At 42.7% G+C, this 10,907-nt stretch overlaps 4 protein-coding genes across 7 annotated transcripts; 3 read left to right on the forward strand and 1 right to left on the reverse strand.

Moving 5' to 3' along the window:
• The first annotated feature begins 65 nt into the window (after positions 1–65).
• Positions 66–823, forward strand: LOC108097995 (histidine triad nucleotide-binding protein 3). The gene is made up of 3 exons (XM_017200632.2): positions 66–340; positions 400–590; positions 655–823. Exons 1-3 carry the CDS (start codon positions 157–159, stop codon positions 700–702), a joined length of 423 nt encoding a protein of 140 aa, XP_017056121.1. The 5' UTR covers positions 66–156; the 3' UTR covers positions 703–823.
• A 402-nt stretch (positions 824–1,225) lies between these two features.
• Positions 1,226–3,290, forward strand: LOC108097994 (eukaryotic translation initiation factor 2 subunit 1). Its single transcript, XM_017200631.2, has 2 exons — positions 1,226–2,024; positions 2,870–3,290. The coding sequence occupies exons 1-2, from the start codon at positions 1,330–1,332 to the stop codon at positions 3,198–3,200; spliced, it is 1,026 nt and encodes a 341-aa protein (XP_017056120.1). The 5' UTR covers positions 1,226–1,329; the 3' UTR covers positions 3,201–3,290.
• A 166-nt stretch (positions 3,291–3,456) lies between these two features.
• LOC108097992 (protein DDI1 homolog 2) lies at positions 3,457–7,206 on the reverse strand. The gene is made up of 4 exons (XM_017200626.2): positions 6,642–7,206; positions 5,034–5,517; positions 4,562–4,847; positions 3,457–4,498 (listed from the first exon to the last, which is right to left on the reverse strand). The coding sequence occupies exons 1-4, from the start codon at positions 6,877–6,879 to the stop codon at positions 4,130–4,132; spliced, it is 1,377 nt and encodes a 458-aa protein (XP_017056115.1). The 5' UTR covers positions 6,880–7,206; the 3' UTR covers positions 3,457–4,129.
• Positions 7,207–7,805: 599 nt separating this feature from the next.
• LOC108098131 (cell cycle control protein 50A) lies at positions 7,806–10,669 on the forward strand. Of its 4 annotated transcripts, none has more exons than XR_001771818.2 (7): positions 7,806–7,988; positions 8,214–8,482; positions 9,070–9,265; positions 9,328–9,663; positions 9,729–9,894; positions 9,982–10,070; positions 10,203–10,669. XR_001771818.2 is itself a non-coding variant. In XM_017200854.2 (6 exons), exons 1-6 carry the CDS (start codon positions 7,928–7,930, stop codon positions 10,249–10,251), a joined length of 1,074 nt encoding a protein of 357 aa, XP_017056343.1. In that variant the 5' UTR covers positions 7,806–7,927; the 3' UTR covers positions 10,252–10,669. The 4 variants fall into 4 exon arrangements, 2 of the variants coding, with proteins under 2 accessions (XP_017056343.1, XP_017056342.1); XR_001771817.2 differs by having other exon boundaries at positions 10,206–10,669; XM_017200854.2 differs by lacking the exon at positions 9,982–10,070 and having other exon boundaries at positions 10,206–10,669.
• Positions 10,670–10,907: the final 238 nt, after the last annotated feature.

The raw sequence follows: 10,907 nt of genomic DNA on the forward strand, positions 1-10,907 counted from the left end.
GTTAGAAGGATAAAAAACATCGGGTAAAATATCGATCAAAGCATCGAAACTATCGTTGGTTAAACTGATGTTTTTGGAGCCCTAGTAAAAACTATTACCCTACGCAGTTGCAACTATTAAACTTTATATTTTATACAATAATCGAACAAAGAAGTAATGGCGAATTGCATTTTCTGCAAAATAGCCAATGGCGAAGAGCCGTCAACTGTCTTGGAAAAGGAAACCGATGAATTCGTTATCTTTAAGGACATCAAGCCCGCTTCCCAGCACCATTATTTAGCGGTAACCAAAAAGCACTACAACAGCCTTAAGACTCTAAACAAGAGCGACGAGCCCATGGGTGAGCTTAATTAAAATATTTAAAGAAATCATTTACCTCAATATCCCATATTCTTTTAGTGGAAAGAATGGAGAACTGCTTGACAGAATTTCTGACGGGCGCAGGAATATCCCCCCAGGACGCGTTGTTGGGGTTTCACTTGCCACCTTTCATTACGGTCAACCATCTACATATGCATGCTATTGCTCCACGATCGGAAATGGGCTTTGTATCTAAACTAATCTTTAGACCCTCCATTTGGTTCAAAACCGTACGTAACAGTTAGCCGTTTTAATTAGCTTATCTTTAATGACGTCTAATCTTTTCAATTATAGGCCCAAGATGCTCGCGTGTACCTTGCTCAAAAGGAGGCAGATTCCTAGTAAATAAATAGTATGTGGACGAACGCTAATGCATGTTTAACAATAATAACTGCTGCCAAAAGACTTGTTAATGTTTTTTTTTTTTTTAAATATTTTTAATAAATCAATATTTTATACTAAACATTATTTATTATAATATACAAAATCTTATGCTTCTTTAATCAAACTTTGTAATCCGGTTTAGGAATAATGGCAGAAACGCATTTGTTTACTCCTTTATTATTTTGAAAAATAATTTTTTAATGCAACTGCTGCAGATTAAAAATTAAACAAAGTGCCTAAAGTTAAAAAGTAATCAAATAAATTAAAAAAACACTTAAGCAAAATTAACAAAATTAATTTAATGCGAGTAGCCAGCTTAAAAAATCAGAATGATTTTTTTTTATTTGAGTAAACAATTATTTGCTAGGTAAAAAAACTATTTATCTAAGGTATGCATGCGGAGGAGTGCCGGCATACTCGATATTCGCTGTGTATCGAGCAACCAATCGATATATCGATACTATCGTGAGTTGCCAAACCAGCTCTACCTCTTCTTCTTGCGCCCGCTCGGCAAAAATTGTACACGTTTTTCGTTTCGAAAAGTGCATTTTCCCTTTTTTTCGGCTCAGGACTACATATTCAACAATGGCCCTTTCGTCGCGCTTCTATAACGAGCGGTACCCGGAGATCGAGGATGTCGTCATGGTGAACGTGCTGTCGATCGCAGAGATGGGCGCCTACGTCCATCTGCTCGAGTACAACAACATCGAGGGCATGATCCTGCTGTCCGAGTTGTCCCGCCGGCGTATTCGCTCCATCAACAAGCTGATTCGCGTGGGCAAAACCGAACCCGTGGTGGTCATTCGTGTTGACAAGGAGAAGGGCTACATTGATCTGTCCAAGCGCCGTGTTTCGCCCGAGGACGTGGAGAAGTGCACGGAACGCTTCGCGAAGGCCAAGGCCATTAACTCCCTGCTGCGACATGTCGCTGACATCCTTGGCTACGAGGGCAACGAGAAGCTGGAGGAGCTCTACCAGAAAACCGCCTGGTACTTCGAAAAGAAGTACAACAGCAAGACGGTGGCCTATGACATCTTCAAGCAGTCGGTGACTGATCCCTCGGTGTTCGACGAGTGCAACCTGGACGCGGAAACCAAGGAAGTCCTGCTGAGCAACATCAAGCGCAAGCTCGTCTCGCCCACTGTCAAGATCCGGGCGGACATCGAGTGCTCCTGCTACGGTTACGAGGGCATCGACGCGGTGAAGGCATCACTCACCAAGGGCCTGGAGCTCAGCACCGAGGAGCTGCCCATCCGCATCAACCTGATAGCACCGCCTCTGTGAGTTGAAATGCTATTTATTAAATATTGCTACTAAGGCGTAGGACTTTCTTAAAGTAGATCTTGAGTGTACAGATTGTATAAAAATGTTATATGATTCTTGATTTCTGTACTTTGATCCACCATTTAGGCTGTTCGATGGTTTTGTCAAGTAGAATTTCGGCTTATAATATTGAAAGCACTCTGACATGTACAAAGTATACGATTTGCAATATCGTTGTCCTCTCCGTTTGGGCGTAGTCCCCTTTGTAAAATTAGTTTCTTGGTTAAACCGGCTTGCCAATTACTGATTTCGGATTACGATATCGAAATTAAAGCAAAAAATAGGGGTTTTCCCCAAAAGGTTTTTCCATTATTACGTATAAAATAGAATATATATATAATATATGTAAATAATATTGCTTTGCTCTGCTTTGTTTCTCTGCTCAGGCTTAATCAGATTTCCTACTCTAAAAGTTATTTGAATTATATAAAAAGTGGGTCTTCAAATAAAGCAATATGATTAAGAGTGATGAAAATTAAGCTCAAGAATAAAAAATAAACCTTTTCGTTGAGTGCTGAAACGTTGCTCCTTTTTTTTAAATAATTGATTATATACACATGTGAAATGCAAATTCGTTGATGTGACTTTTGCGTAACTTAATACTAACCAAAATAATTTAGACTTCTTAACCAAGCATAAAAATCTCGAAAACATCAATATTTAAAAAAAAGAGAAAGCAAATTAAAAATTAAGAAAATGACAAACATAATTTTTCAATATTGATTTTTACAATAATATGTAGTAACAAAAAAAAAAGTTTTTAAGCTGAAGTATTAATCATTCTGCCCATTCACTCATCCAGGTATGTGATGACCACGTCCACCACAAAGAAAACAGACGGCCTGAAGGCTCTGGAGGTGGCCATCGAGAACATCCGCGCCAAGATCATCGAATATGAGGGCGAGTTCAAGGTGATCATGGCGCCCAAGCTTGTCACTGCCATCGATGAGGCGGATCTGGCCAGACGACTGGAGCGGGCCGAGGCCGAGAACGCCCAGGTGGCTGGCGACGACGACGAGGAGGATGGCGCCGACCAGGAGGGCATGCAGTTCGATCCGGAAAAGGAATTCAACCACAAGGGCTCGGCGGCGGGTCGCGCGAACGACGAGGATGAGGAAGAGGATGAGGACTAGCGTAGCCACGGCATCAGACACACCTATAGCAACTGTAACAAACGATTAAACGAGTTTTGCAAAAATAAATCCAGACCTATGAGCCATGTGTATGCTTGTGAGCGGTAGAACCGTTTGTGAAACCTTTGGAGCCTTCAGCAGACCAGATATTGTATTTCATAATTTATATACATATAATATTACGAACGCTATTAAAGATTCACAAAGAGAAAACAGCGAAGTGCCCAAGAAGACAGTTAAAATGCGCTTGTTCGTCTTTCCTTTTTTTTAAATCCAAAACAATACTTTCGACCTTTTATTGAACCCGATTCAGTTTTGCTCGAACGAGCCTTAATACTAGTTCAAATTGTGTATAATTTGTAATATGTATGCAATTGTAATATATTTTAATAGTCAGGCGTTATTTTTTCCGTTTTTTGCTTGTATTTTGTAATACGGTTAATGTGTTTCGTTGATGAGGTTTGGTTCCATCACCTTTAAATTTTCCATCCACTACAATCGTTACTTTTGTCTTAGTTTTAAAGATTAAATCGCCTACCATTTCTCCTCTCAATATTTTCTAGAAAAAACCAACCCTTGTTCTGCTTTAAAAGTGATCCGCTGCTGGAAATGCATCCTAATTAGCTATTGTACATCGTAACAAACGATTCGTATAAAAAAGTGGCTTCAGTTTACAAAAATTTCACTAAATTAGAAAGGTTTTCGTTTCTGTTATCATTGCTTTTCATTGTTGTGTTGACCTCTTACTGTTTGATACTTGACTTTATATGCGGCGTTGCGTATTTTTGGTATTGCTCGGAGTATTACTTTGGAACGCCATCCAGTTGTGAGGGTCCTGGTCCTGTATATGTTCATCATCCTATTGCAATCCGTTTCTGTCTGCGGGGGTGTTCGGCTTGAGGTGGTGTGTGTTGGGGATCTAGCCGTGTTCAGCTGAGTTCGGCTCCCGAGGCGGCGGCGTTGCGGTTGAGCAGCACAGAGCTGGCCGCCTGCTTGTTGCCGCCGCAAAGGCGCAGCACGGTGAGCACATCGCTGCGCGGATACCCGAGGGCCATGAGATCGGTTACGTCCTGTTCTGTGAATTGGTCCAGCGGCTGAATCGTATTGGGTCCACCGCCGGCACCGCCGCTTTCGCGCTTGCTCTGCTCGATGGCATTGGCGATGGCCTCCTGCTCCATGGATTCCTCCGAGTTTCCCGTAAGCCGAGCGCTCACCGGCAACTCGCTCTCCGGTAGGAACGGCGTCGTCGTCCCGGTGGTGCCGATAATCAACAGATTCCGCTGCAAGTCAATGAGGCACTGGAAAGTACGATTTATTTGTATTGTTCATTGTGAGGTTTATCAATAACAACGCTGCTCTACCTGGTGGCGCTTAAGCATGTCCAAACCGAGCAGCATGTCCATGGGCTGCTGACCCAGCACCGTGAAGCTGGAAGTGAGATGATCGTTCTCGATCTGCAGCTGCACCATGTGAATTCTGCCCAGAATGGGCTGTGTGCCCACACCTTTGGCCACGCCGTTCCAACGCGTGTCGATCAGTCGGTTGACGTGGCAGCGCTCAGCGCAATCCTTGCTCATAATGGTGGTCTGGGCGCCCGAGTCCACAAAGGCTTTAACCGGTGTTCCATTCACTTTGCAGTTGATATAACTAGGTAGGATATTGATAATTAATAAATAATTACGGCCTGATCAATTTGAACTGATATATGTACATAATTTAGCCTTAATTAACTAGTGTTTATATGAAAGGGTTATTTTTCCTAATTGCAATTGTTTTTTTTTTAAGTTTTTTTTCACTAAAGAGTATAGAAAAATAAAAAAGAATTCTACATACAGCATGGTGACCGTGCCAAAAATTTCTGGATTGTATTCAATGGCCGCTGCCATATTATCCTGAATGTTCTTTTGTTTGATCTCCTCGGCAATCAGACGTTGCGTCTCCTCGTCAAAGGGATCAGCGTTCAGCATTCGCATGCGGTGCTCATTGCGCCGTTTCCGCTCCGTAATATGCTCGCGGAGCAGACGGGCGAACGTCTCCTGGTCGCCGGAATCGAGGGCCTCGGCCAGACGAGGATTGTACTGCCGCATCAGCGCCAGCGTCTCGGGACTTGAAAGAAACATCTGCCGCACCGTTGCTGGATCGTCATCGAAGTTTACATTGAACTCATCGGTCATGGGGATGTCTGTGAGGTTGGCGAACTGTGGCTGCTGCACTCCCTGCTGCTGGGCATTCCGCGAGGGAGGACTTCCACCGGAACTCGTCCCCGGCACTGCGATGCTACTGAAGTCCAGGGTGCTGATCGCCGGATTTGCGGTCCCTTAAAAAGTGACAGCAAAGAATGGTTTTAGTAAAGGCGAGAAGGTTTTTCAATTATAAAATTTTTCCTTTATGTTCATCGAGCTGAAAAAACATTTAATTATAAACAGAAGATATAGCCATATACATACCGGAGAATAAGGTTAATAAAATTTTAAAATCCTGATATTTTAAATCGATTTTTTCTTTCTTGGTTTGAAATGAATGAAATTTGGAATGAATACATATATGTATGTCTATATACATATATACAGAAATCCTATTTTTTTGTGCAGATCAAAGGTCAAAGGACTAAAGTATGTTAATGCTAGACTCCTATCTTGTTTTAAATATATGTAAATCCATTTATCGTAATAAGTGGGTTAAAGCATGGAGTACAAGGTGATATCATCTGTGCTGTGCAATTGGTAAAATAAAATCAAAAATTGTTCACCGCCTACACCTGCAGTCGCAAATATGTGAGTATGCACAAGCATTGTACATTATGACAGCATTGGTATATCACGATCCCATTCCAATGGACAAACAGACAAGGCCATTCACGCACGCAGGGGTCAACAAAACAGGCGGCTAAAGTGGGCGGTGGTGATATGGGTGGATCCATGGGGCAGAGCACCTGCTGCTGCCATTCCCTGCCCCTCTCTTTTACGCTCTCTCTCCCCCTCATCCAAAGCTGCTGCAATGGAAACAGATAAGCCACTTCCAGTGTTCTTGTATTTGTGTGTCGCTGTTATTTTGGAATTCGCAAAAAGAATGATTGGCGAAACAAGGTGTTTATTTTTAACACCAACTGCGCCGCAAAAAGATTTTCTGTGCGTTTTAATAACCCAAAAAATGAAAAACAGAATATGCATAGAGGGAATGAAATCCGAGGTTTAAATTTCACCACGCCGAGAATTCTTTAAAAACATGTTTTCACATGTCGCATCAATATTAAATCATCTACTTTGGCATTTTCACGTAAATATTACAGATTTCTATCTAGGCGAACTATATTATTTTATTAATTGAAAATGGGTTAACGCATCCCCCTGGCACATAAAACTTCACTCAAGATCCACACCTGTCCCCCGCCGGACCTGACCCACTTAAGGGTTAATGGCTCTCTTTCTTCAACTCTCTCACCTGAGCGATTGGCGCTCCTGCGTCGTTCCAGCATGATGAAGTCGCCATCGCCGACGCCGCATTGTTGCAGAGACTGTTTGTCGTTGGAAAGCTCCCGCCCGTTAAATATAACGACTAACTGAGCCACTTCCGCACCGATCTCCATCGCGCAAAGGGCTTTGAGATTCTCCAGCTCCAGATCCTGGGACACGTCCAGGCAGAAGACCTTGTCATCGCTGGTGGTCACTGTGATTTTCATTGCCGCTGCCTTCTGTGCTTATCTGTGTTGGGGGTGGGGAAGAGCGTTGTTTGTGTTCTGGATTCTGATTGCCGGGCTCTGGTGGGTGAGTCCTAATTTCCGATAGCCTTTTCCTAGCCGTTATCTTCGCTGGCCGATGGGAGTGCTGATATTTTGCTGGCTGCTTATTGTTTTGGCACAACAACGAAAACGCCGCCTCCACGACACGGTTGCATGCGGCTCTCTTTCGATGTTTTTTTTAGCTGTCTAGCTATCGATGGTTGGTCGTATTTGTCCGCTCAAATCATATTTCTGTCTATATGGGAATCAATATCGGGATTCACGGCTGATTTTGAATGGGCTTTAAGAAAGTTATTTTTAAGTTTGGCATACTACCCGAAGGGTGTTATGCACTGTGTCAGAAAATTAGAAATATAGGTATGTTACCTGGTTAGCTCGATTTTAGAATCTTTTTTTTTTTTTAAATTTATTGAAAACATTCATCTTTTAATCAAAAACATTTGTGCTACATAGTTCATAAAACAATAACTGTTCGTAAAATTTAATTTTTATTTATTTACTTGAAGTAACGTAATCTATTAATCTATTATAAATATTGTTCTTATCAAACTCTTTCAACTTTATAATTTAAACTGACTTATTTTTTAAAGAACTGTTGAAGGTTTGGACGATTGCTTGTATCCCATAAAAATATTATCCAAGAACGGCTAGAATGTAGTTTGTATAACTAAGCTCTTTAATTATATACAGTTTCCCGCTAAGAAGCAGCATGTCGGTAAAGTGCATATTATGTTAAATGCCAGCTTGGACTTAAAAAATCGGCCCATACATATAAAATTATTTAATGTTTATAAAAAATAAGCTTAAGAAGTTCACCGATATCCGTTATCTTGGCATCGATGTGTATCGATGACTCATGTGGTGTCATCGCTAGGACCGAAAATTTATTGTATTTAGCTTTATTCAATTGGACCGATTTGCAGCGTGTGGACAAGCCAAGCAGCTTTTTAGTGCCAGCCGATTCTACAGAGCAACCATATAAGTCGCCATGTCCACTCAGCCAGCGGAGAACGAGGAGAGCGCGGCGGCCAAGTCCAAGCGACCTTCAGGTGAAAACCCAGTTGGATTCGAGTACCCTCCCACTCGTACTTTAACTCCTACTCCCCCTCCCACTTTCACACACACACACACGCGCGCGTAACAAGTGATAAGGGAATGAGTAATGTCCGAATGGCAAATCGATTTTAGGGGCCAATCCTGGAGTCAATGCATAAATCATGAGGTCACGTTCAGTAGCTAACTTTAGTCCAACTGCTTTCACCCACCACCCACAGATTCGGCCTTCAAGCAGCAGCGATTGCCTGCCTGGCAGCCAGTCCTCACCGCTCGTACCGTCCTGCCCACATTCTTCGTGATTGGGGTGCTCTTCATACCCATCGGCGTCGTCCTGCTCCACTTGAGCAACACGTCCAATGAGCTGATCATCGACTACACCAAGTGCAAGCCGTCGACCGGGAATGCCACCTGCGCGGAGTACCTAGAAGCCAATGCCGGTGGCCAGTGCAACTGCCGGGTGCCCTTCGTCCTTCCTACGGATTTCAATGTGAGTTTAAGAAATTGTGGATGGAAAGACATCATGTTACCGACCTAGCAGTCCTCTCTGGGGGAGTCCCACTAATATATATTAAAAAAGTAATAGTAGCTTAGATGTTATGGGAGCAGTAAAAGCTGTGCCGAGTTTAGAAAGTTAACCCTTTTTTAATTTTGCAGTGTTGTTTAAAACAATTTCGCCAGGTACTGCATTTATAATGTAGATGCATTAGATGTTTAAAAGTCTGTAAAGGAGCCCTTTTTTTATGTAAAGAGTTTTTGAAAGAAGAGTCGATCTTGTCCCAACTCACCAGTTCTGCTATTGCCAGCGTTCTTAATCTGAAACTTACTATCATCGATTTTATCAAACCCGATTAAGAGAAGATTAACCTATAGTCAGTAAGCTATTTACATTAACCCGATGTCGGTTTGACATTTTTGACAATTTTTTAAGAATTTGATTCTTTTGTGATGAAGAACATTATATTTAATAAGATAAAAATTTGAAATTTTAGATTAGTCGCGCAAATAAACTAGTTAATCAATAGAGTTTGATGATGAATTCGAGTTCCTAATTTGCTTACCTTTATTTATTTAAAGGGTGTGGTCTACATGTACTACGGCCTGACGAACTACTACCAGAACCATCGGCGCTATGTGAAGTCACGGGACGACGAGCAGCTGCTGGGTCACCTGTCGCAAACGCCGAGTACGGACTGCGCCCCCTTTGCCTACGATCCGGACAGCGGAAAGCCGATCGCGCCCTGCGGTGCCATTGCCAACTCTCTGTTCAATGGTGAGTCTTCAATCTTTCTGCCCTTTCAATCGAGTCACAACTAACTGAATGATTCGTGTCAGACACGCTGACCCTGTTGCAGGGCGAATCCGAGATCAAGCTGCTGAAGACGGGCATTGCTTGGCCCTCGGATAAGCGCGTCAAGTTCCGCAATCCGGAGGGCAACCTCAACGTTTCCCTCGAGGCCTTCTCGAAGCCATTGTTCTGGCAGAAGAGCCTGGCCGAGCTGGACCCGGAGAATCCGGAAAACAACGGCTTCCAGAACGAGGATTTAATCGTGTGGATGCGCACCGCCGCCCTGCCCAGCTTTCGAAAGCTATATCGCCGGCTCGACCAGACGAACACCAACTATGCTAATGGTCTTAAGGCCGGCAACTATACGCTGGACATTAAGTATCGTAAGTACGGGAGATTAACCGAATTGATAACCTATACTGAACATACATTTTGTATTGCATTTTAGAATATCCGGTTGTCTCGTTCGACGGCACCAAGCGAATGATTTTGTCCACCACCTCGGTGCTGGGGGGCAAGAATCCTTTCCTGGGCATTGCGTACATCGTAGTCGGCGCAATTTGCATCACACTAGGCCTTGCCCTGCTTTTCATCCATATGCGCTGCAGTCGCAGGTGAGCTTCACTCGAACTAAACATTTAATCATGCTCATTTTACCCTCATGATCACCATCCTACCCGTCCTTGTTCCTATTCCCGCAGCATTGTTGTGCATTAGGTCCGCATAGGGACGAGAATATCATAACCCATTGAAGCCGCATTATTTATCATGGCCAAATTTGCTTTGCTCGGTGCGCGATAAGTATTGATATTTAAGTAGCGATTGATAGTGGCTTTACTCCTTATCGGGCACTGGCCAAAATGATTGACAACCATTTCCTATGGGCTCTTGAACTAATCAAAGTTTATTTCTGTTTCCCCAGCAGCAACATGGAGATGATCAATGTGAACCCGCACACGCAGTACTCCTAGGCCGAGCACCGACAGTATTCCGGGCTGCTTCACATAGCTTTAGTAGATCCATCTGTTTAAGCCTTATCAGCATAAAGTAGTTTCTATTGACCAAAACTGGCACTGTGTTCTCGACTGCTCTGCTCTGTTCTACATATACATACATATGTTTTCTGACTGTGTGCACTTGGCCATCCGATGAGCTGGCCGTGCCTTTTGTTAATTTTTTGTATCTGTCTCCATATGTGCACCGAAAATATTTGTGATTCTTGTTGTGTAACTTATTCTGCACATCACATACTAAGTGGCACCCTTTAAAAAAGTGCGCACCTATTTCCACGCCACTGCATTACAAACAGCAAAGAAATACTTTGTGCCTGACCTAATCTGTATTGCCTTTTACTACGTTTATAAGCGAAAATAAACATTGTTAACGGCAGAGCTTTTTCTATTGGCCAGTTAATCGGGAACTTTGGGCTTGCACCTAACTGTTTTCATTAAGTAATAAAGGATTGCTAAATAACGAATTGAGTTATTAATCGGGAATCAGTTTAATTTACTGAACGAGAAAACTGCAAGGCCTTCGGTGAGTCATGTAAACGAGGCTTGTTAGTTATTAATGGAGTGGAAAAGGGGCCCTGTATGTAAAGAAAGTATGTAAACTTAAGTGATTTTAA

This window comes from Drosophila ficusphila, unplaced genomic scaffold (genome assembly GCF_018152265.1).
Source record: "Drosophila ficusphila isolate 14025-0441.05 unplaced genomic scaffold, ASM1815226v1 contig_197, whole genome shotgun sequence".
Taxonomy (NCBI): domain Eukaryota; kingdom Metazoa; phylum Arthropoda; class Insecta; order Diptera; family Drosophilidae; genus Drosophila; species Drosophila ficusphila.

Excerpts from the sequence above, each read along its gene's own strand:
- LOC108097995 (XM_017200632.2), top strand. The coding sequence starts at position 157 with ATGGCGAATTGCATTTTCTGCAAAATAGCCAATGGCGAAGAGCCGTCA. Across the intron at positions 341-399 it reads CAAGAGCGACGAGCCCATGG|TGGAAAGAATGGAGAACTGC; the intron begins GTGAGCTTAATT and ends ATATTCTTTTAG. Across the intron at positions 591-654 it reads CCTCCATTTGGTTCAAAACC|GCCCAAGATGCTCGCGTGTA; the intron begins GTACGTAACAGT and ends TTTCAATTATAG.
- LOC108097994 (XM_017200631.2), top strand. The coding sequence starts at position 1,330 with ATGGCCCTTTCGTCGCGCTTCTATAACGAGCGGTACCCGGAGATCGAG. Across the intron at positions 2,025-2,869 it reads AACCTGATAGCACCGCCTCT|GTATGTGATGACCACGTCCA; the intron begins GTGAGTTGAAAT and ends TCACTCATCCAG.
- LOC108097992 (XM_017200626.2), bottom strand. The coding sequence starts at position 6,879 with ATGAAAATCACAGTGACCACCAGCGATGACAAGGTCTTCTGCCTGGAC. Across the intron at positions 4,848-5,033 it reads TTTGGCACGGTCACCATGCT|TTATATCAACTGCAAAGTGA; the intron begins GTATGTAGAATT and ends TATCCTACCTAG. Across the intron at positions 4,499-4,561 it reads ACATGCTTAAGCGCCACCAG|TGCCTCATTGACTTGCAGCG; the intron begins GTAGAGCAGCGT and ends CGTACTTTCCAG.
- LOC108098131 (XM_017200853.2), top strand. The coding sequence starts at position 7,928 with ATGTCCACTCAGCCAGCGGAGAACGAGGAGAGCGCGGCGGCCAAGTCC. Across the intron at positions 7,989-8,213 it reads CAAGTCCAAGCGACCTTCAG|ATTCGGCCTTCAAGCAGCAG; the intron begins GTGAAAACCCAG and ends CACCACCCACAG. Across the intron at positions 9,895-10,202 it reads CATATGCGCTGCAGTCGCAG|CAGCAACATGGAGATGATCA; the intron begins GTGAGCTTCACT and ends CTGTTTCCCCAG.